This window comes from Trichosurus vulpecula, chromosome 4 (genome assembly GCF_011100635.1).
Source record: "Trichosurus vulpecula isolate mTriVul1 chromosome 4, mTriVul1.pri, whole genome shotgun sequence".
In the NCBI taxonomy this organism is placed as follows: domain Eukaryota; kingdom Metazoa; phylum Chordata; class Mammalia; order Diprotodontia; family Phalangeridae; genus Trichosurus; species Trichosurus vulpecula.
Genome location: NC_050576.1, coordinates 40,676,691 through 40,701,695, shown reverse-complemented (window position 1 = coordinate 40,701,695; position 25,005 = coordinate 40,676,691). Strand labels below are relative to the sequence as shown.

At 37.3% G+C, this 25,005-nt stretch overlaps 1 protein-coding gene across 1 annotated transcript in view; it reads left to right on the top strand.

Moving 5' to 3' along the window:
* The first annotated feature begins 979 nt into the window (after positions 1 to 979).
* PKN2 (protein kinase N2) overlaps positions 980 to 25,005 on the top strand; it is a 167,852-nt gene continuing 143,826 nt past the window's right edge. The window contains exon 1 of the mRNA XM_036754897.1: positions 980 to 1,456. Within this exon, the coding sequence (XP_036610792.1) occupies positions 1,409 to 1,456 (48 nt within the window). The 5' untranslated portion in view covers positions 980 to 1,408. The remainder of the gene's footprint in view (positions 1,457 to 25,005) is intronic.

The window sequence follows — 25,005 nt, the reverse complement described above, 5'->3', positions numbered from 1 at the left end:
CATATACATATAGCTGGGTAAAAAAATTAATGAAGTAATTCCATATATATACACTGTAGAGAAAATACCCTATATATACCATTTATATATGCATATACATAATGAATAAAATACAGTCATATACGGCATGTTTCATAGTTGTTGTTTAGTCCTATCCTACTCTTCATTACTCTATTTGGGGTTTTCTTGGCAAAAATACGGGAGTGGTTTCTTAGCTCATTTTACAGATGGGGAAACAGGAAAACGGTAAAGTGACTTGCCCAGGGTCACGCAGTTAGGCAGCCTCCGGGGCCACATTTGAACTCGAGCCTTCCAGACTGTCCCTGGGCTCTAATTAAACACGTTACCTAGGCATGTATGTTACGTACATGCACATATACAAATAACTATGTATACAAGCACAGAATGAATACAAAGTAACTTGGAGGGGGCAGTAGCAGCATAGGTGGGGGAGGGGGATGATAGGGACAGGGCCTCTAGTGGGCGGTGGCCGTTCTCTGCTTTAGGACGCTGGCGTCCAGAGGTGGAGGAGGCTCCAAGCAGGGTCTGTGCGCGCTCTCGGGGCCTGGCCGGGTTGGTGCTAGGATCTCATCCGTAAAATGGGTCCAACAGCAGGCCGTCCCGGAGAGGGTGACGTGGGTGAAGCGCTTCGTGGACCTCAAAGCGCTACATAAATGCTAGCTGCCCCGGCTGCGGGATCTCTTCGGTGAGCCCGAGTAGGCCCCGCCCTCGACCCTCCAGCTCCCGGGCTCGCCACGCTACAGGCCGTTAAAGGTGGAGACGAGGGGGGCGTGTCATCCCCTGGGCGTCTCTTCCTCCTCCCGCCTCCCTCCGGAAGCCCCGCCCCACTCCGGGTCCCGCCCCAGCCGGCCGGGAGGTGTCGGCCCCGTCACGTGCCCCGGCAGCCGCCAAGCGAGGGCGCTTTTGCGACGCGCTGACAGCCAAATGGTGCGACAGGAGGAGCGGCTGCCGCGGCCGCAGCGCCCCGCACCGAGAGACCTGAGGCGCCTCCTGCCTTAGCTCTGAGGAGGAGGAGGAGGAGGAGGAGGTAGAGGAGGTAGAGGTGGAGGTGGAGGTGGGGGAGCAGCAGCAGCAGCACCGGCAGCGGCGGGAGCTGCAGAAGCTGCAGGAGCGGCGGCGGCGCCGGGGCCGAGCTGAGCGCAGCTTCGGCGGCGGCCGCCACCCCGACTGACCGTCCCCCCCACTTCCCCCCCGCCCCAGCTGCCGCCGCCGGGCCCTCCGCGGCCGGCCGGGCTGCCTCTCAGATGCGGCGGGCGGAATAAGCGCCTCGAGTCGGGGCCGCCCCTCCATGAAGCCTTCCTCGCCTTAGCACGCCGGCCGCCTCTCCTCGCCCTCCTCCCTCCGCGAGCGGCGGCGGCGGCGGCGTCCGGGCCCCGAGCCGAGCGCCATGGCGTCCAACACGGAGCGGGGGGAGATCCTGCTCACCGAGCTGCAGGTAAGCGAGGCCGCGCCCGCCCGTCCGGCCTCAGCTCGGCCCCGCTCCCCGCCCCCCCGCTGGGCACAAAGAGCGCCCCCCGCCCGCGCAACCCCGCGGGGAGCCGGGGGGCGTCCCGCTTGTTTCTGGCGCCAGGCCCTCGGAGGACGGGCGATCCCAGCCCGCTGCCTGCTCGGGCGGGAGACGGCTCCCGAGCAGGAGGACAAGGAGGAGGAGGAGGATTGTTTTCCGCGAGCGGGGACGCCCGGCCCGGCCCGACCCGGTCCGATCCGGAAGCTCGGGTGCTGGTGCTGCTCAGACTTTCATTTTCCCTCACGTTTGTCTGAGCCACGGGGAGAGAGCGGGGAAGGCAGGGGTTGTTTACTAACCGGGGAGGGGGAACCACTACTCACTGCAAAGGGTGCGAGCAGAAGCTGGAGCCTGGCTCAGGAAGCCATGCCTAGATCCCCCAATTTGTCCTCTCTCCATCGCTTGTTTGTCTGCCGGCTCCCACTGGAGACTGAGAGCTCCTCGAGGGCAGGGACTCTTGAGCCTTTCTTTGTGCGGCCCTCGCTTAGCACCTAGTAGGCGCTCCATCAATGCTTATTGACTGAAAAATCAACAGACTGAAGTCTGTCCAAAGCCTAAGTCGCTCAGTCAGCTAGCGTGGATTAAGCACCCTGCGTGTCAATCAAGTGACACTTATTAAGCGCCTATTTTGTGTGTTAAGTGTGCTGGGAAAGCGTACCTGATTAAGCCCCAGTGTTGTTCTTTTTCATTCTATACTAACTAGTTGGTGATGGAGGTGACTTTTGTTGTTTAGACCTCATTCACAGGGTTTTTAGTGTTCAGGCCTTTTTAAGTGTCTTGGACCTCTTTGGCAGCCTGGTGAAGCCAGTTGGACCCCTTCTCAGGATAATTAAATTTGTTCATTTATTTGTTTTAAACATTCACGACTTATAATTTTGAGTTCCAAATTGTCTCACTCCCTACGGCTTCTCCTCCACCTTTGAGGCAATACGATAGAATAATATTTTTTAAATGCATAAAATAAAATACAGAAGATTATAAAGGAAACAACTTTTTGGCAGTCTGGTAAAGACAGTAGAACTCTTTCTCAGGATAATCTCTTTAAATTTTATTATTTATTTATTTCTAATGTTCATTCAAAAAAAATTGAGTTCCAAATTCTCTACCTTACCCATTGAGAAAGCAAGCAGTATGATAGGATAATACTTTTAAATGAATAAAATACAGAGGATTATAAAGGAAAGCACACCCGTTGGCAGTATAGTAAAGCCAATGGGATCCCTTTTCGGGATAACTCCTTAAAAATACTTTATTTTTAGCATTTTGTTTTTCATTTTGAGTTCCAAATTCTCTCCCTCCTTCCAGTCCCTCCCCCACCCGTTGAGAAAGCAAGCCGTATAATAGGATAGTATTTTAAATTGCATAAAATAAAATACAGAGGATTATAAAAGAAACTAAAGGTTAGTGAAAGTAAAGATGTATTTTTTTCCACCCAAGTTCACGACCCCCTGATATCTCTCTCCAGTGGTATACAAACCAAACTTCTGGGTTGACTTCTACATCATTCCAGTGTCCTTAACTTGTTTGCATCTAGATTGAAAGTATGTTGCATTTTTGCTGTAAGATGACTATTCATTTGAACCTCTCTTAGGTTACAGAGGATTGGGGGTGGGAAGGTGGAGGAGAGAAATTATGTACAACTTGTGTGTAAGGTTAAATTTTTATGCCTAATCCAATAGCTGACTTAGAAGAAGCAAATAAGAAATATTATTTTGATGCTATTAGGATCTTATGTTTTTAAAATTAAGAACTACAAAAGTGGGTATAAATTCTGACTAAGCTTAAACAAATGTAACTTTTCCTATATAGTATGTACCAGGATGAACACTTATTAAGAGGTATTGATTTACTACTTGGATTCTCCATTTTTTTTCCCCTAAAAGAAGAAATGCAACAAAATGCTTTTAGGTAATGCTGCTGTAGTTTAGACTTTGTAACATTGATAATGTTTCTGCATGGTAAATACCAGTTTTTAGAAGCTCTCTCTTGTATACCTTGAGTGCATTTCGCCTACACTGAACTGATAGACATTTTTCTATATGTATTTCAAGAAATGGCAATATGTAGTGAAATTTTGAAGATAAAAATGGGTTGAAGAATAAACAGTGAGGAAGATATGGAGTACATGAGCTAATTTAGCATTAATGTTTAAAGTTTTGAAACCTTAAGAAAAGTTGTACTTTTAAGTCCTGAGTGAAAAAGATATTAAAATATTACAGGAATATATCTTTTGTAAATAAGAGGACTAAAGTGTTCTTATTTTATTATTAGGAAAATGTACTGAATTTACATTTGTATACTACTCCTAATTAGAAAGTCTTTATAAATATAAAAACTTGAAAAGGGAAACCAGAAGGAAAATCCAGTACTTTGTCTTGAAGTTTATCTACATATATATGCATATACATATGTATATGCATATATATGTATATGTATTGCTCTTTAATGCTCTTCTTTCAAATTAAACATTGTCTCCAAAAGAGACAAGATTGATGAATGGCATCATTATTTTCTTGATTGTGTCCTTGTGTATCAGGTATGCTTTTTTTTGGATATTTTGCTTTAATATGTAATTAGTTTACTAATCTTTATTAGTTGGAGTGTGGGAACACTGATTCGGTATTGTGTCTTAAATTTAGTAGCAATAGGATGTCTTAATTTTTGCCATGTTCCTCTTTTCACATTTTTGAATTATTATTATTCACAAATTATATTATAACCAGAAATTTAGTGGATTTTGTTTTACGTCAAATTATTTTAATTTATTGGATTAATTTTAATTGGAATTGGAAAATTGTTTACTTTTAAGGGCCCCAGATACAAAATACTGAAGAAGAGTGATGTGTTTAGGGACCATTGTAATAATGTGAAGTTATATGGAAAAGGAGATGGGACTGGACTTGTGGTTTCATTGGTGTAGGGAACTCCCAGATCAAGAAATTCAGTTTAGCAAGGCAAGTTAGGATCTTTTCTGCATCTTAGCATCTGAGAGCTGCTTGGATCACTGAGAGGTTCATTGACTTGCCCAGTCACACAGCAGGGGGTGGGGGTGGGGTGTCTGAGGCAGGACTTGAACTTAGCACTTCCTGGCTCTCAGGTCAGCCCCACTGTCCACTGTGCCATGATGCTTCTCATCATTACAATAGCTAATGCTTATAATCACATTTTAAAGTTTGAGAAATGTTTTGGGCACATTCTTGGATTTGATATTTAAAGCAACTGTGATTTAGGATACTACATTATTAGTATTGAATATTACATTGTTAGTAGTAGTCCCATTTTACTGATATGGAAATTGAGGCAAATAGAGATTGCAACTTCTCCATAGTCAGATAGCTAGTAAATGTTAAAAGTCAAGATTAAACTGAGGTCCATCATTTTTTCTAATACAAGATGCTGCTATTGCTATTATTTCTTTGCCATTTGGGAGATAAATGTTTAAATATATAGGTTATATGGCAAGTTTAAAAGCACTTTTTAAAAGACAAGTGTTTTTTTTTTTTTCTTAATTAGGAAATGTGATTTACTGTTTGACATATCCCATCTCAAGTATACTTGGGTTCATTTATATGAAGTATGAAATAGCAAATGTTGCTGTTACCTCATTTCAAAGTTAACATGTTTTATATTTAGAAACATTGCAAGTTCTTGTGGCTAATAGCCTGTAAGATCAGAATATAAGTTTTTAGCTATAGGAACCTAGTCATTCTTTAGTCTTTGAGTATGAATTGGTTTTGTTAAAGAACATAAGAACATCTTGGCATTGGTTATGGAAAGAAAGACTTGAGAGAATCTGTGATGGTAGTATTTCCTGCTTTACCAGTTGCAGTCATGGACAGTATAAACCAATACATCTAATTTTGCTTGTAATACTGGAAACCTACTCAGCTTACCAGGAAGCAGGAATAAAGAAAATTCATTGGTTAATGATTCAGACTTTTAGGCAGAACTTTTGCTTCAGTAAAAACGGTCATAATCAACAATTTTAGTTTATAAGATTAGTTTCTAATTCATTGTACATTGCTCTTGTTTATTTAAAGTATAGTCATGACACTTGTTTGTGAGATAAGTGACACTAAGGGGTCATTTTTAGGTACACTGGATTAGTAAAAGTTGATGAATCATTAAATCAAAGTGTGTGCTATTTGTAGTTTTGTAGGCAGAGAGAACTGAACATTGAGCAGCTTGCTTAACAAGGTTATAGGTTTTGGTCACTGTAATTTTTATGTTTTCCATCCACGTACCTAATAAAGCCTTTGCCTTGTTGTGCAGTTATTCACTTGTGTCCAATTCTGCATGACCCCGTGGACTTTGTCCATGGGGTTTTCTTGACAAAGAGACTGAAGTGGTTGTCATTTCCTTCTTCATTGTGTCCCCATTTTTATAGATGAGGAACTAAGGCAAATGGCTAAGTGGCTTGCCCAGCCCAGGGTCACACAGCTAGACACACAGTCTGAGGTTGGATTTGAACTCAGATCTGGCTAACTCCAGGCCTGGTGTTCTATCCACTGCACCTTCTAGCTGCCCCAGACCTTTGCCCTATGAGTCCTAATTTCATTTTCCAGTCCAGTTTACTTTGGGCAAGGCTTCATATAAAATCGAAGACTGAGACTGAGGTAATTACCTTGGCAGTTGAGTAATTTGTTTCTTTCTTGAACTACAGAGATGATTTTTTAAGCTTCCCAAAATATGTGGGCTGATAAATGGTTTTTCACAGTAACCTCCATGTTTTGTAGAATTTGTAAATATCTGTGCTAAAAAATTTAACCTTGAATCAAATATTAATATACATATTAAAACATGTAACAGATTATTGTCATAAGAAATGTTTCTAATTCTAGATTGGTAGCTGTGTTAACAGTGATTTATTGCTCTGGTTATGCTGAACTTTTCTTAAGGAAATAGTCTAATACGTCTAATTCAATCTAATTTTTCTTCAGTCCTCATTCATATTGGAATTCTCAAAAATGAAGGATGAAGAATACCAATTCTGAAAGTTCTGGCTAAATCATTTAGAACCGTGATGTTTCTCTAAAACAGTTTTGTAGACTAGTCTCCATTCAAAATAGAAAAACACATTAACATTCTTAAAGACATCTTGGACTTAGTATTGAAGAGCTGCAATATTCTGTATTGTGTCTTTTAAGAAAATAGACTTTTATATCCTTTACATTGCAGATTTGCTTGATTTCTGGGGCATAGTGACTACTTTTACTTTATTTTAAGCTTGTTTTAGGATTGTAATTAAAATATGACAAATACCTTACATTATTTTCCTCAGTCTACACTATCCTTACTAGTTTCCCCCCTTACCCTTCCAAATCCCCAAAGTGTCTTCTTTTTTTCATACTCTTCCAGAGTTTGCAATCATTATAAAATAACTAATTAATGTTTTGATCATTTGACTGAAAGTTGTTGGGGTGGCAAATAGAAGTTGTGTTGTAAAAAGGGTTTTTGGAATGTGATGGCAGGAAAGGAGTTAGTTTTGGCAGTTTAGAATTATGTGAAGCTAGTCTTTCTCATTCTCTCCCTCTCTCTCCCTCCCCCTCTCCCTCTCCCCCCCTCTCTCCCCCCCCTTCCCCTCTCTCTCCCCCTCTCATTCCCCCCACCCCTTCCCCACCCCCTTTCCCAAAATGGAACTATCCATAGGTGACAGTACTGGATCTTCGGGTAGTATTAGGTGAGTGGTCTCCTTTAGAACGATGGTCTCAAACTCAAGATAAAAAGGGATCCCTCTGGCCACTGTATATTGACTTTAAAAACCACACATTTACATTATATATGTTGTATTATGCTATTATTTATTTTGTTAAGCATTTCCCAATTACTGGCTGCACTTAGCAGTTTTGCTGTGAGTTTTCACAGTGGTAGTGGGTGGGTATGATATTTGACTTTTCTGTATAGGATTTGTTTTTTTTTTTTCTTTTGATTTCTTTGGTTTTGGAACAATGATTTAAGATACTCAGAAACAAAATGAGACTACAGTATATAAAATTGTGAACTAAGCAAGCTGTTGCCTGGCCGTCAAGGCTTTTCATAATCTGCCTTCTCCTTTCTTATCCATCCTTTCTCAGTTTACTCCTCTCTGTAATTTCCACCACCACCAAACTGGACAACTCTGTGCTTTCACATCTCCACATCTATGATTTTTGTTGTTCAGTTGGGTCTGACTCTTTGATTAGCCTATTCTTTATTTCTTTAACGTTCTCCTTCCTTGTCTATTTTTCAATAAATTCCGTTCATTCCTTAAAAGTCTCTTTAAGTGCAAGGTGCTGTTTTAGGCATCTTGAACTCAAAGATAAGAACAAAGCTTTCTGCTCTCTAGTCACTTCAAATTCAATACCTGTTGCTCTGGGAGACTTTTCCTGGTTCTGCCAGGTTGGGAAAGTCTCCTCCTTCTCCCAACCTTTGTCTTTTAGTTTTCTAATACACAACATTACATGATAGTTGTTTTGTTACTTTATTCTGCTCATAATGTAAATGCTTTTGATGGCAGAAGATCATTTTTTGTACCTTCTGCAGTACTTGAGTCCTCTGTGTGCAGTAGGCATTCAATATATGTTTGTGGATTGATTGATAATATTTCCAGCAGTGAGTCTTTGGCATCCTTTTAACTTTGAGTACTTGATAGTGTTATTCTAAAGTACTATTGATCATTAAGATGACTTATTTATAAAATATATTTTATCAAACCAAAGCATATCAATAAACACCAAATATTTGAGTGCCTGTTGTGTATGCTTTAATCCAGAGGTTCTTAACCTTTTTTTTGTATGGTGGATCCCTTTGGCAGTCTAGTGAAGTTTACAGACCCCTTATCAGAATAATGTCTTTAAATGAATAAAATATGTGAGTACAAAGGAAGCCATAGGTTCATGAAAATAAAAATGTAAAATTTCCCTCCATTCAAGGCCATAGACCCCGTGAAATCTATCCCTGGCCCTAGGGTCTATAACCTAACTTTTCCAAAAAGTTAAATAGAAAAGGGAATAACTTTTTTTTTTCTTGTAACACTACAAATGTTTCAGTTTTACTTCTGTTTCTACCTTTCAATCATGATAGCACAAGTCTAGGGAGTAGGGCAGGTAGGAGCTCCTGAGTATCTACTTCAAGCCTTGGCATATGATTCCTTGAAGACCTGCCCTGCCTTATTTTCTTGTGATCATTTTTATGCAGTGAATGATAGAAATTACTTAGGCGCAAAGATCATTGTAAAGATCAGTGTCACATGCAGTACATTATTGCTGTAAGCATAAATGGCATTTGTTTATAGAAAATTAATGTTGCATCACTTCCTAGTAAAATGTACTGTCTCAAACAGTTGTCACACGTCTGGTCTTTTGGAAAAACATCTTTAATTCAACTACTGTATAACAGAACCATATGACACTTAATATAATTAACTTTCATTACACAACCGAATCCAAACCTGGCAGCAAAATTAGAAGGCAGTCCATTCTTTAAAAAAAAAAAACAAACTTAAAAGCTTTTTCAATTGAGAAAAGGTTATGCTTTTAAGAAAACCATGCTAATGCTTTGAAAGTAGAAATGTGTGTCTTCGTCTCACTGAAGTTGTAAGCTAATGAAACACTATTTGAAGTTAACTCAATTATCATATTGTTTTTATAGTCCTCATAAAAATAAATTTGTGCAGGATTGTATATTAAGCATTTCATAGCTTAATGTCCTTAAAGAGAGTAATAAACAAGGACTCCTGAGAATGTATTTGTTAAACATACCTTTGAAATTAAATATTGCCTTCTTTCCAATATAACAGAGTTACTGAACAGGAAAGTACTTAATAGACTCCATGTTTGTATTTTTAATAAATTAGCCTTAAATTTATTTGTCTAAAAAGCTCAGGACTTAGTTTCTTCAAAATATTGTTTATTTCTGAAAGAACTTAATGGACTCAGGTATTTTTTTTCCCAAATTTTAGCAATATCCTTTTGGGAGATGCAGGACTTAACTTGAATAGCACTTTCTTCAGGAGGCTTTTTGTGGGCCCTCTGGCTGCTGTTTTCCCTCTAAGGTTCCCTTCCTTTAAGTTTCTTGAGGGCAGGAACTATTTTTCCTTTTTCTTTGTATTCCCAGCACAGTGTCTGGTACAGAGTAGGCCCTTGTAAATGTTTATTGATGGGTTAAAAAAAAAATTGTCACCTTATACATATTGTAGCCACTCTACAATTTGAATAGTATTTTATTTTTTCCCCAATTATATATCAAGAAAATTTTTAGCATTCATTTTTACAAGATTTTGAATTCTAAATTTTTCTCCCTCCCCTCTTCTGAAAATGCTTATATAGTTTATACATGTGCTATCATGTAAAACTTACTTCCATACTTGTCACAGTTGTGGAAGAAGAAATAGATCAAAAGAAAAAAAAAACACGAGAAAGAAGAAAATGAAAAAATATACTTTAATCTGCATTCAGAGTCTATTAGTTCTTTATCCGGATATGGATAGCATTTTCCTTCGTGAGTCCCTTGTGCTTGTCTTGGATCATTGTGTTGCTGAGAAGACCTGAGTCATTCATAGTTGATCATCACACAATGTTGCTGATATTATATACAATGTTTTCCTGGTTCTGCTCTTTTCACTTTGTATCAGTTCATACAAGTCTTTCCGGGTAAATCTGCCTCTTCATTTCTTATTGTGCAATAGTATTCCATTACATTCATATACCACAGCTTGTTTAGCCATTTCCCAATTGATGAACATCCCCTCAATTTCCATTATTTTGCTACTACAAATAGAGCTGCTATAAATATTTTTGCACATGTTGGTCCTTTTCCCTTTTTTTATGCTCTCTTTGGGATAAAGACCTAGTAATGATATTGCTGGATCAGAGGGTATGCACAGTTTGGTTGCTCTTTGGGCATAGTTCCAAATTGCTGTCCAGAATGGTTGGATCCGTTTATAACTTCACCAGCAGTGCATTAGTGTCCCAATTTTCCCACATCTTCTCCAACATTTATCATTTTCCTTTTTTTGTCACATCAGACATTCTGGTTGGTGTGAGATGGTATTTCAGAGTTGTTTTAATTTGCATTTCTCTAATCAAGCCATTCTGCAATTTGAAAACAAAATAAATCACATTCTTAAAATGTCACTCATTGGTCACTTATTACTTATGAAAAGAGAAAACTTCCTTCAGAGGTCACTTCTGCAGTGGTCTAAACATTGATCAAATTTCTCTATTAGTATTTTTCTGGACCTATTGTAATATATGGCACTACTGACTTTATCTTTTAATTAGGATCATTGATTTAGAGCTGGAAAGAACTTTAAAGGCAGTCTAATTAAGCTAAGGAAACAGGCCCAGGGAGATTTAAGATTTACTCAAGATCATAAACATGACAAATGGAAAAACAGAGATTTGAACCCATGTCCTTTAAGTCTAGCCTTCTTTCTTTTTGCCCTTGACTTCTGTGGCACAGTGCTATGCAAAATCTCCTTAGTCTCCATTTGCTCTTTGTCAATTTATTGCCTAAGAATAGACATCACTCAGATTTTTTTCCATAAGCCTTTCTCTATCATTATCACCTTGATCTCATCTACTTTCATAGCTTCTACTATTATTTCTTTGCATATCACTCTTAAAATCCTTATTTTCAGCCCTAAATTTTATCCTGAGGTCCAGTCCTATATTTTCAGCAACCTGATAGATTTCTACATTTGAATGTCTGGCTGTTATCTCTAACTTAAACTATTTCTAAAACCAAGCTTATTATGATTCCTTTCCAAAGGAAAAAAGATTCTATTTTCCCCTCTGAGTGACCTCTTTCAAGTAAGAATATCCCATTATCTTAGATATTCAGCCTCAAAATATCAGTGATCTTTGACTCTTCTCCCAACCCCACCTCCAAACACAAATATAATCAGTTGTCAGATCTTGTTGATCCTACTACTACTTCTATTTCTCTGCCCCCTCCCTTTAAATTTAATACTACCCTAGTTTAGGTCCTTACTATCTCTTTTTATAAATTTGTTTTTGTTTTGTTAATTTGTTTTTTGATGTCTTAAATCAATTTTTATGTGTATACATGCCAATCTAAACCCTCTTAGGATAAAGAGAAAGAATTACAGAGAAACATCCAATACAAAAACTTGGGAGAAACATCCAATACAAAAACTTGGGATGTGTATTTATATCATATTAGTCATATCACATAACATGTCATTCTGTCCTGGTAACACTCTCCCTCTGCTGTGAAAGAGTCCTGTTTCATTGTCTTTTATCCAGAACGTTTATTCATTGATTTTTCCATTAGAGTTCATTAGTTATCTTTTCATTTACATTGTTTTAAGAATTGCTTATACTTTCCTGGTTTCTTATTTCGCTTTGTATACAGTTCATACAAAACTTGCTATGTTTCCTCATTTTTATTTCCTATTCAGTATTTTATTTCTTATTTCCAATTTGACAACAATATTCTGTTGCATTTGTGTATCATAGTTTTTTTCAATCGTTTTTCATCAGTGGATGTTGCTCCACAAAGAATGCTGCTGTGTAACCTGGTATATTGGACCTTTGTTTTTATATGTTAACTCCATTAAGTACATGCCTAGTAGCTGGATTGTAAGGTCAGTGGATAGATTTTTTTTTAATTTTTCATAATTCCAAATTGAAATTCAATAGCTAGACTATCTTGCATTTCCACCAACAATATACCAGTATGCCTGTCTTCCCACAGTCCCTCTCCTACTGACTGTTCTCATGTTTCATCTTTATCATTTTGCATGGAATGAGGTGAAAGCTGAATGAGGTTGGAGCTGTTTTAATTTGCATTTCTCAAATATGATTTGGAGCAAATAGTTATTCATAGTTAACATCTTATTTTAAAAGTTGTTCATGTCGTTTGACCACTTAGCCATGAGAATGGCTTCTTGTAATATATTTATGTCAACTCCCTGTATGGTTTTGTGATGCTGTACTACAAATATTTTTCCTCATTCTACCATTTCTCCTTTAATTCCATCTTTTTTGATTTTATTCATGCAAAATCTTTTTAATTTTATATGTTTAAGATGTCTGTTTTATCCTTTATAATTTCCCCTTTCCTTTGTAAGAATTCTCCCTTTAACCGTAATTGTGAAAGGTACCGAATCTTGTTATCTTCTAATTTTTTAATGACGTTATTTGACTCATCCATTTTGAGTCTGTTGTGGTATTTGGTGTAAGAAATTGGTTTAAATCCTATTTTCTGCCAAAATTCTCAACATTTTTTCGAGCAATTTTTGTCAGAAAAGGGTGTCTTTCCCCACTAATTTATGTTCTTGGGTTTATCAGGCAGTGGATTATTGCTTCTTGTTTCTCTAATTTGTTCCACTGGTGTACTTTTTTATTTTTTTAATCACCATCATAGTTTTGATGCCTACTACTTTATAATCTACTTTGATATCTACTCTGATAAAGCTTTCCATCCTTAATCATACTTTTATCTCATTATTTTCTTTGACATTGTAGGTATTTTGTTCTTACAAATTGATTTTGTTACCTTGTCATTCTTTTTTAAAAATATCCCTTAAATAACTTGGTGTAGTTCAAATTCCATAGATTAATTTAGGTAGTAATATTGTATTTATTATAGTAGTACAGTCCATGAACAGTGGAGTATACACATGCGAATATATGTGTGTATACATTTAAGTATTATTTAAGTATGTCGTTCTATCAGGAGTGTTTTGTAATCATATACAAACACACACACACACACACACATACACGTATATACCATGTCTGTGTCTTGCTTGGTTAACATAGTTTGTGATATTTTGAATGGATTTTAATAGGTTTTTTCCTCATTTATGTTTGTACTGTATGTAAATGCTGATAATTTTTTGTGGATTTGTTTTGAATCATGCAACTTTGCTATTATCTTAATGAGTTTTTCACTGATTCTCTTTGTTCATCATTATGTTCTAAATGTATTTCCCATGAAGATAGGGAGTTCTTTTTTATCTCTACTAATGTTTATACTTTTGATTTTGTTCTCATCTTTGGACTACAGCTAATATTTCTAGAACTATGCTAAATAATAGAGAGAAGTGGTTCATTCTTGATTTACTCATTTGTACTAGGGTACAAAACTCATCTTCCTGCATTGCAAATAATGCTAGCTATTGATTTTAAATCTGCTTTTGGTTATATCTTAAGAGGGCCTTTCCATAGATTCCTAGCTGATAGTCCAATTCTGCTCTGTCGTATGCAGCCACTAGCAACATCATTCATTGTGTAGTCTAGAATAGTGGTGTCAAACTCAAATAGAAGGGGCCACTAAATCATACGTTAGGATCCTTGCGCAGCTGCACATTGACTTAGAAAGCCACATAACAGCATTTTCTCTGTTCTATTGTATTTTTTTTTTGTTCTATTAAATATTTTCAAGTCACATTTTAATCTGTTTGGGCCTCAAGTAGCATGTGTTTGTCACCTTGTGGTCTAGACTATGTCATTCCTGTTTAAAACTTCCATTGTTCCACCATTGCCTGATGAGTGAGGTCCTCAGTCTGGCATTCTAGGCCCTTCCCAGTCTGACGTCAAACTGTCTTTCCAGCTTTTATCTCTGGTTATTTCTCTTCATCCTGTTTTATTTTATTTTATTTCTTGGTCAGGACCTATCATTCCATATACTTATATGGGTAGATTTCTCCGGATCGGCTTAGGTGCTGAGAATTCGAGTGTGCATCAGGGTTAGGGTTTGAAGCCTGGTTTCCTGATTTTAGAGCAGTCCCTCTGTCAGCAGTGTTCTGCTGTGGCATTTATTCTATCTAAGACACAAGTTATGACACATGAATTAACCCATGAAACAGAACGTTGTTGGGATTGTGCCTCTCCCCCCTCCAGGTCCTCTGACACTGGCCTCCTCATTCCCTGAACGTGGCGCTTCATCTCCAGACGACGGGCATTTTCACTGGCTGCCACTCAGACAAAAACGCTGTCCCTCTTGGCTTCTTAGCGTCCTTGTATTTTTGTTTTGTTAAATATTTTAAGTCCCAACTAATACCCCATCTTCTACAGGAACCCTTTCACAGCCCCTCTCTATTCTAGTGCCTTCCCTCTTCTGGTTATTTTCCATTTGTCCTTTGTTATAAGTTGTTCACCTGTAGTTTTTTGTATGTTGTCTTTCCCATTACACTGTGAACTTCTTGAGAGCAGGAAATGTCTTTTACAAACTTTCTTTGTATCCCTAGCACTTAGCACAGTGCCTGGCACGTAGAATATGTATACAGAATAGAAGGAAAGTAATGAGTGAATAGGATTCTAGCAGTTGGGTGTGTGGAGAGTCAAGGAAAAGCCTCCTGCAGAAAATGGGACTTGAGCTAAGAGTCTTGAAAGAAGGCATGAAAACCAAAGATGAATAGTGGTGCCATATACAAAATCCTGTCATGACATCTGAAGATCCTTCGCTTCTACCTTTCAACCAATAGGTTACCAAGTCCTGTATGTTCCACTTTTGTAACATCTCACATACAACTTTTCTGTTCTCACTGTTAACCTCCCTAGTGTGGAACCTCGAAGCCATCCACTTGATTATTGTAAAGGCTTTCTAACAGCTACTTCTTTCCTACTCTCTCCCTTCCAGTCTGTCTTCACAGCACTGTAAGATTCATCTTATGTGGATGTCTTCCACTTCAGTAGCTTACTGCCTACGGCATAAAGATTGGCCAGGTTTGCCTGACATCCAGGGGACTCTACAGTCTAATACCATGCACAAACAGCAGCAGTATGGTATAATAGAAACATTTCTTGATTTAGAGTAGGGAGGTTTTGGTTTGATTCCCAGTTGAGTTACATGATCTGTGTGATCTTGGACAAGTCACTTGACTTAAGGCTATATTCCCCATCTGTAAAATGGGAATGATGATTCATATTTTGAGGAAAGTACTTAAATGAGTTCGTATGGTTGATAAGGAATAATAAGTAAAATCACTCAGCCTTATTTTCACGTCCTTTTCTCTCACACATCATGACTCTACCTATTGTCAATCAGTTGCCAAGTTTTGGTTGTTTTTATCTCAACATTTATTGAATTCATCCTTTTTCTCTAATCACCCACCAGTACCCTACTTCATTACTTCATAACCCCTCACCTAGCCACAGATTCCCACTTGGCTTCTCTACTTCCATTCTAGTCTCTCCTACCTCATCCCTTTGCCACCCCCAGTTCATCCTACGAAACTGCCAAATTGATGTTCATCAATGACAGGTCTAATTATGTCATCTTCCTACTCAAGAATTGCCATTATAAACTAATAACAGTAATGGCTTGTCTACTCATCTTCATCCACTGTCGTTTTAAAAAATTTGTAGTGTAGAGACTGCTCTTCTATTTTCTCTATTTTCTTTGTCTTTCCATATTTATATTCATTTATCATTTTTAATAGGGCAGCTAGATGGTACATTAGATCGAGCAACTGAGCCAGGAATTAGGAAGATAGGAGTTCAGCCCAACCTCAGACATTAGCTTTATGACCCTGGGCAAGTCATTTAACCCTGTTTTGCCTCAGTTTGCTCATCTGTAAAATGAGCTGGAGAAGAAAATGGAAAACCACACCAGTGTCTTTGCCAGGAAAACTCCAAGTGGGGTCATGAAGAGATGGAAACGACTGAACAACAAAAAAACCTTTTTAATGGCAAAGTATTAATTCTATTACATTGATACCGTAGTTCAACTTTTCATCAGCTGTTGGATATATGATTTGTTTATTGATATTATAAAATGCTGGGGAAGAGAGAGACAGAGAGCTTGGCTAAATTTAAGGAAAAATATCCTGGCTGTTATCTAGAAGTAGAATGGGATGATACATAAGGAAATATAGCTGTAACTTAAAGTCTTTAAGTAGAGACTTTTTTGTTATGATTGTTACTAAAGAGATGTTCAGGTATGTTTTGGGTTAGTTGAGCTCTTGAGATTTTATGAACTAAAGCATCTATGAATGGATCTTTTAAGTTCCTTCCAATTATTTCTGATTCTGATTTTTATATTTTTAGTAATAGGTCACTTGGGTCAAAGAGTATTATTAGTTTTACTAAATCACTCTTATTGCCAAATTACGCATCAAAATTATTTTTCCCAGTTTAAAGCTTCTTTAGACTAGGAAATGTGATTTTTTTTAAAAAAAATTCTGTTTATCCCCAGTGCCTAGGGCAATCATTTGTGGTCTTTGAATTGAATTGCTTTTACTCTTCTGCCAGCTATATAGTGGCATTCTTATTTCTCTGATGCTCGGCCAATGCTGAGTTTTGTCACCATTCTTATTTTGGTTGTGTATGTTGTGCTGTGTTATTATTCCAGTCTTATACTTTGCATATCTGATGATTAGAAAGGATAAGCACTTTTCCAGTTAACTACAGTTTGTGCTGATTCATTTGTAAATCATCTGCTTTTATATGTGTATATATAATGTATATAATTTATATAAGAAATACATATATAGTATATCTATTTACATATTATATATAAATATATTATATAAATGTAACTTATATAATAAATTATATATATATATATAATTTTATCATAGATCCACTTGAGAATGGGTTTTATTCTTATCAGTTCCTTATATTCCAGATGTCAGATTTGCTGTTTTCACCAGGCTTTTCTTTTAAATTGTTTAATAAATTTTTGGTTTTCGTTATAATTTTTTCTTGATTTTTCAGTAACTTCATTTGTTTCATAAATATTTATCCTTCCACCTTCACTTCAGTAAGCCAATATAGATTTGATCTCATCAGATGTCATCTCATGACTTTTCTATAAAGGATCTACCCATCATGTTTGAGACCTTAGCATGTTTCTTTTAATATTGAGATAATTTGTTATCACTATTGAGATAACTATATGTTTAACTTGTGTTTTCTTATACTGTTTAATTCATTGAGTTGCAGTTGGAAATAATTGTAGTGTAATGCATGATGTTGTTTTTTTAATTTACACTGCCATCCAACTTGCATATCCCTGAGTTTGTTGAACATTTTTCACTTGGCCTTGTGAGTCCAAGTATAGGAGGTCTACTTTCCTTGATGGGGAGGAGTGTTATAAAAGTCTTTGCAGATCTCTTTCCATTTTTCTTTTTGTCCTCCAATTTCATCCTTAAATGCCTGTATAGAATGATTTTGATTAGTTAGGTCTCCTTCCAAGCTTTCTTTAAATTGATCCAGGATTTGTCGTGTGAAGTTTGGATTCAGTCAGATGGCTGTACTTGAGGATTTGGAGGGCTATGTGTGGCCTAGAGGCCACAGGTTCCCCATCCCTGGATTATACCCTGATTTATGAGTCATTAATGTTCATTGTCTTCCATCACCCTCTTGTTATACAAAAAAAGTTAATGGTGTCAGCCCCGAACTTTTATCTCTCTCTGCTTGGCAACCTAAGTAAATCCTTTGCTAAGAAAGGGGTTTTGTTGTGAAAGCAATTCATGGAATACCACAGTAGCTGAAGAACTGAAGCCCATTACAAATCTGGACTTTGAAGAACTGAGGACTAAAAGATATCACCAGGAAAGTGATCAAAATGAGCAGCTATTCAGTCAATATATACATTGTGAGAACTAGCAATAACAGGTATTTGTATTTGTATGCTTCACTGGTGTCCTCGCAGTGTCAGAAAAAAATCAAGGAAGGCCCCCACTATGTTGGGGCAAGCCCCGATGGTGAATTTACAGAAGGACAGCAGCAGGCATGGATGGACTACAATCTTATCTTTAGAGAGAACATCTACATCAGTCAGTCAGTAAGAATTTATTAAGTGCTTGCTTTGTGCCAGGCAAAGCACTATGCTAAGCTCACATCACTGAAATCACTGCCTCTTGACAGTTTTGTACAATTTTTATACATTTTATGATTGTATCAAGTTCAATGAAATGACCCACATTCTTAAAATGATGTATAGAAGTATTGGTATTTATACTGTATTGGCTCATCCTAGTCATGTGTAGGATTTATAGTCTTCCAGCTATTGCATTCCCTCTTTATTTCTGTATAATCTTTATAAAAGGTTCATGTGTGTGTTAGGATATGTTAATGATGAGTGAATATTTCCATGATGTTCATATAAGAATTGCAAATTCACCTATATAGATTTCTAAAAATACATGTTAAGAGTTAAAAATATGTGCATTATAAAGGGGTTTTGGTCTTTGAACATTGTCAGCCTTCAGTTTAATCCCCACTTTTTCAGTTCCTATAAGTTTTAAGTTTGATCAGTGTCACTTTTCACTTTTCCCTGAAGCCTTTGGGCTCCTTACTAAATGGGGTTAATGAATATGACTTGAAAAGACAAAATGAAAAATGCATTTCCATCCCGGAGAAACAAATTTGTGGAAATGCACCTCTTGAGAATAAATAAACTAGAGCATTTATTAAGCACTTAATATATGGCAGGCCCTATCCTAAGTGCTGGGAGTACAGAAACAAAAAATAAGGTGGTCCTTATTCTGAAGGAGACTTATTATTCTAATTGGTGAAGATAACACATACAGGTGCTAGGGTGGGGAAAGTAATGTAGGAAGTATTAAAGCAAATGGTCTCCAGAGGTGAGCTGGGTGACTAAAACATCACTGGCAAATTATTTTACCCCTTTTTGATAAGAATTACCTGTTTTGCGGTGGTGTTAACTTTTTCTGTGAATTCTCGTCAAAATCAGGAGAATAATCATTTTATTATTAAATTGTATTTTTTTTTGTATTTTGAATATAGACTATTATTTTGTTGAAACTGTAGAAGCAGTTTTTGTCTGTGCTATGTAAAAGCAATCTCGTACCTTGTAAGTTTGCACCTAGAGTTGCGTGTGTGTGTGTGTGTGTGTGTGTGTGTACATGAAAGATAAGGTCAGTGATAAATTTTTCACTTTCTCAGAATGCCCTTAACTACTGTGTACCATATATAGTACAATATTTTGGATTATAACATGCCCTTAATCTGAGGTCTCTTTGAGAGGGAAAAAAATAAGCCCTGATAAACCACATTCAGATTTATTTCAGCCAGGTTAAGGTGGGGCAGGAGATGCAGTTTTGGACTTCTATTTGGACTAACGTTAAATACAGTTTTTAATCTGTCTCTTGTATAGAGTGGCATATACCTGTACTTGCCACCTAACTTCACATAACAACATACCCTTAACAGAATTTAGATGTTACACTAGAAAACTAAGAAAAGAATTAATCCAATACTTTGAAGAATAGTAGACAGCCTCTGTCATTGCAGCTTTCGGTAGAAATTTTGTGCTTCATCATTGTAACACTGGAGTATTAGATAGGAGTTCTCCTTTCTGGTTTCTATCTCAGGGGAAGATGCTAATGAAAAATGATAAATATAATTAAATCTCATTTACTTATTTATGGATTGTTACATTATTAAAGATCATTCTTACCTGCCCTGGGATCTGTCTGCTGCCATTAAAGAGGAAGCAAGGCTCCACATATTTGTTCATGGGATTAGACAGAATTGACATCAGGAATAAGATTGACCTCAAGCACATCTGATTTGGATATTAGTGCTTCCCTTCCGTGGTAGATGATAGAGATAATAGGATTTCATGTATGCATATGTTTTATCCATTTCAGTAGAATATGAACTTCTTGAGGGCTGAAACTATTTGCTAGGGTCTTAGATTTAAAGCTGGAAGGAACTTCAAAGATCATTATCCATCCAACCTAACACTCATCATTTTACAGATGAGTTTACAAGAAGCCCAGAGAGGTTAGGTCACTTGCCTAGTGTCACATAGGTAGCAAGAACTAAAATTTGAACCCAGGTCCCTTCACTGTAAATTCAGCATTCCATGATGTCTCCATTTCATTTTTGTCTTTGCAGCCCCAGCACATAGCAGATAGTAAACTCTTAATGTTTGTTGAATTGATTTATATTTGGAAAGGAATTTCAGGTAATCTAGAGTAGTCCCCTCAGTCAATCAGCAAACACTTACTGAATGCCTGCTATCTGCTAATTTTGTGGTGCTAAATAGTGGGGATACAAAGAAAAAGCCAAGGGGAAAAAAAATCCTTGTCCTCTAGGAGCGTATGTTCTGATGAAGTGACACCCATTTGTTGCTACGACTCCAAGGTAATCTAAGCACTAAGGATCTGACCTGGCATTTGAAATCAGTCAACACGCATTCAAGCATAACTACCTCTAGTTATATAAAATTCTATACTTATATACATGATAAATATTCAGAGGGGGAAGGATTAAAGGATGATACAGATAGCTGCAGGGAGCTCATATTTTCCTAAAGTATTTGTCGGGCTTTCCCCTTTACTCCCATTATACCCTACTTTGTATTCTTATGATAGATGGATCAAGAATTAAGCGTGTATATGCCAGTCTCTGTGCTAAGCAAGGAAGCATGCTCATCCTTTCCATCAAGGAATTTATAGCCTAATGGGTAAAGAAAACACTTGGGGAAGGGGACCTGGGACAAGTGCCTGGGCAAGGGGGCATGATGAGGAGATAGGAGATGTTTTGGAGGCCTACGTAGAGGCCTAGGCAAGATAGGACAAAAGCTCAGGTGTCTGAGCCCGAGGAGCCAGAGGGGTGAAATACAAAATCCCAGTCCTGGGAGAGAGATGGGGGGAAGATGACGGAAGGAGATACCATGCCAGGGCCAGGAGATAGCTAAGAAGTGGCATGGAGGTCACATAGGTAATAAGTGGCAGAGCCAGGATGAAAAACATGTAGATCCCTGTAATTTTTCTGTTGTACCAAGAGATTCCATTCTTAAAATCTGCAGTATGAAGCATGTCACTGAATTGTAGAACTGTAAGGAACTTTAAAAATCTCACCTAGCCTCTGATAAAGTAAAGAAATAAAAGCCCAGAAAGAGAGGTTTGTGCACGGTCACAAAAATAGTTTCAGAATAGAACTACTGTAATGGTCAGGTCTTCACCATTTTACCTCGTTATGGTAAATATAGTTTTCAGTGTCTGGTGGGAAAATATTTTCTAGCATATCTGTATGTTTTGACTACTTGTAACTTTGGCATAAATATCAAGCCTTCTGAAAATACCACTGTGAAACAACTGTCAGAAGTTTGAAACCTTGGAGACATCTTACTTTCCTCCCATATCCATATCCAATCCCTTGCAAGTTTTGTTGATTCTTCCTCCACAGTATCTCAGATTCTTTGTCTTCTCTCTACTCATGTATATTCTTCCTAGTTCAGGCCCTCATTGTCTTTTGCCTGGACTATGGCAGTAGCCACCTGCTAATAGTGACCCTGTATCTAGTCTTTTCCCTCTTCAATACATTCTGCACACAGCTGTCAAATTGATATTCCTAAAGCATAAGCCTCACCAAGTAAGTAGCTGTCTTACTCAGATCTCTTCAGTGGTTTCTGATTGCCCCAGGATGAAACACAAACTCCTAAATCTCATGTTAAAACCCTCTACAATTTGACTCCCACCTGTTTTTATAGTATATTTTGTCTTACTCCTCTGTTGCCATGCATTCATCATTTGGGTTACACTGGACTACTAGCTGTTCCCTGTACTTGAAATTCTATTCCCTCCCTCCCACCTGTGAGAATGCCATCTCTCACTTTGTCCAGGTGGTTCACCCCTGTTTAAAATTCACTCCTTCCTTATCTCTACAATGTAGAATCCTAGACTTCTTTCAGAGCACAGCTCAAGTGCCACTTCATATGTGGAGGCCTTTTATCATGCCTCATTTTCCCCAGTTAATAGCATTTTCTTCTTGAAATCCCTTGTATTTATATACTTGGTTTTTGTGTGCACAGTATATTTCTCTTTGAGTTGCTTTAGCCCCCAGTAGAATTTAAACTCATTGAGAGCAGAATGTAGTAGACCCTTATTGTTTGGGTTCAATTGAATTTTTGAAGTTGATGCTCAGGTAGTCTTATGGAATTATCTTTGGCATGACTACTTTTCTTTGGAAGTAATTGGTCCAGATTCCAGTCAAGAACTGACTACACTTTTTTTACTTATTCATTATCAAATCAAATGATTTGGCATTTGGAGGCTGAATTATGCTTTTTAAACTATTCACTTGATTTCTTTTATGGTTGCCTATGCTTATAGGGTGTTTTGTTTTGAATTTCTGAAAATATATAAAATATGTGAACTGTTTTATTGGTAATTAAGTTGTTTATTTAAGCTGATGTGTTTGAAGGAAAAAGTTAAGATGAATTCTAAGTCAAAAGCTTATCTTTCAGAGTATAATAGTCTGTCATTGCTCAGTGAATGTTTAAAAAACATAGCTGTGTTATGTAGAAAAATGTGTTTTGTATTATCTATGTGCATGCACATAAATATGTATATATATGCCATATATACATAATGCATTTGACAGCAGTATGCCATTATACTTGAAATAATTCTTCCCTTATTCTCAGAATATCTCACGCTTGACATATGAAGCATATTCTTCTTTGGTTTTTATAATAAGAAACACAGGAAGAACAGCTAAACTGGAACAAGTATATGTAAAAGAAATCCAGGATAATGGCAAAATTGAAAGCATTGTAGGGTTGATTCTTTTTTTAGTCTTTTTTATCCTGAACTTAATGAATAACAAATAAATGAGTATTAAATAAAGTGAGTATTTAAATATACATTGTGGATCATAAGAAGAGGGTCATACAGGGTTTTCCTAAAGTCTGGACACATAGACAAAAATGCACATTTTCAAGAAATGAAAGCAATGAAATTTTCAACCACATTTTGGAATTAATTGGAAAATATCAACAAATAACATCTTCAATATGATTTCGATCATTTGTGTTGCAAAGGTTGATGTGCTTTGCAAGATTCACGTGAACTTGATGGAATAACTCCACATTGCCATCAATTTTCCTATGCGTCCAGACTTTAGGGACACCCTTTACATGAAACTATGAATCTAATGTAGAGTTTACTTTTCAAGTAAAATTCAAACATGTAATTTTCAAAGCTATCTTGCTTATTTGTGATTTCCATGTGGCCTTTTTCATTTTTGGGAGGAAGGGGAGCCTTGTCCCTAATCTTCCCTTCTCCTACTTCCATCTCCCATTAAGGAAAAAAAAAAAAGAAAAAGAAAACCCTTGTAACAATGCAGTCAAGCAAAACGAATTCCTATGTTGACCATGTCCAAAAAGTGTATGTCTCATCCTGTACCTTGATTCAATTGCTTCTGTCAGGTGTTAGGTAGCATGCTTCATCATTGGTCTTCTGGAATCATGGTTGATCGTTTCATCAATCAGAGTTGAAGGACTGACTCTTGAGGTGTCTAAAAGGAGTTTGAGATGATACCTGATTGTAAAAATCAAAATTTAATTGCCCCTTCTCTCCATCACCCCTGAGGAAATTGAGCATAGTCAACCTATGTGCCTACTTTCTCATCTCAATAAAATCTTTTATTAGAATGAACTTTGCATATATTATGATAACCTTAATGAAAATATGAGAAGAAAAAAGGTAGACATTTGTGAATTATTTTCTACAGTAGTCTATATCTCAGTCACAAGGTTAATTGACAGGTATAAAACAACATTTAACAGTTTTGTTGTTGTGATTATTTTTTTTTAAAATGGGCATTTTCTATGTGGCAAACACTGTTAAATGAAGTGATTTCCTGTTGCTTTTATCAGAGGAAACTCATGATTTTAACAAATGTGTGTTACAAGGGAACCTTTGTCTACTGAGTTAAAACTGTTTTGATACTCAGAATATCATCCCTGGGCACCCATGGAAATTTATGGGAAAATGTGGTTAAAGGGTTACATGGGGTTGGATGTGGATGGGTTTCAGTGTATATTGGTAGAGGGAGCACCTACACATTGATGAAATCATGGACTGATTTCATTCAGGTATGCTTTGAGCAGAAAATGAGTGGAGAGGCACATCTACCTTATGTTGCATGAATTTTTTCTTTCAATTTGGGAATATGGGAAAGATTTTTTTTTAAACCAACTTGTGATTCGGATGACTTGCTTTTTTTTTAAAGTGTATAATAAATTTAACTTGTAACTTTTAAGATTATCTCCCTTGTCTTGATTCCCTAACCACTAACTCATTAAAATCTACCCTAGCTTCTGATTTTCTTTCCCCTACTTCACTGTAATAATATGATTCCTATATCTTCTTTGTATTGGGGAAATGTTTAATGATTATAGTTGAGTATTATACTTTGTCTAAAGTTTGCTGGTGCTTCATAGACCTTGGACACATTCTTGCTTGTGGATCCATGATTATAAAAGACATTAGTACTATAAAAAAGTAATTTAATCTTTAATCCCTTCCAGTCTTAATTCCCAAACCCTCTAATTCCATGGACACTCTCTGTAGTAGAAGGGACTTCAGAGGTCATTTACTTCAGTCCTTCTTGAATAAGAGTAACCTGCTATGCTATCTCTTTAAAATGATCTGATAGCCTCTGCTTAAAGAACTATAGAGATGGGAAAGCCACTACCTCTTGAGGCAGCCATTACAATTTTAGAAAATTCAACTAATATTTAAGGAGCTTTTTCTTAAATTAAGC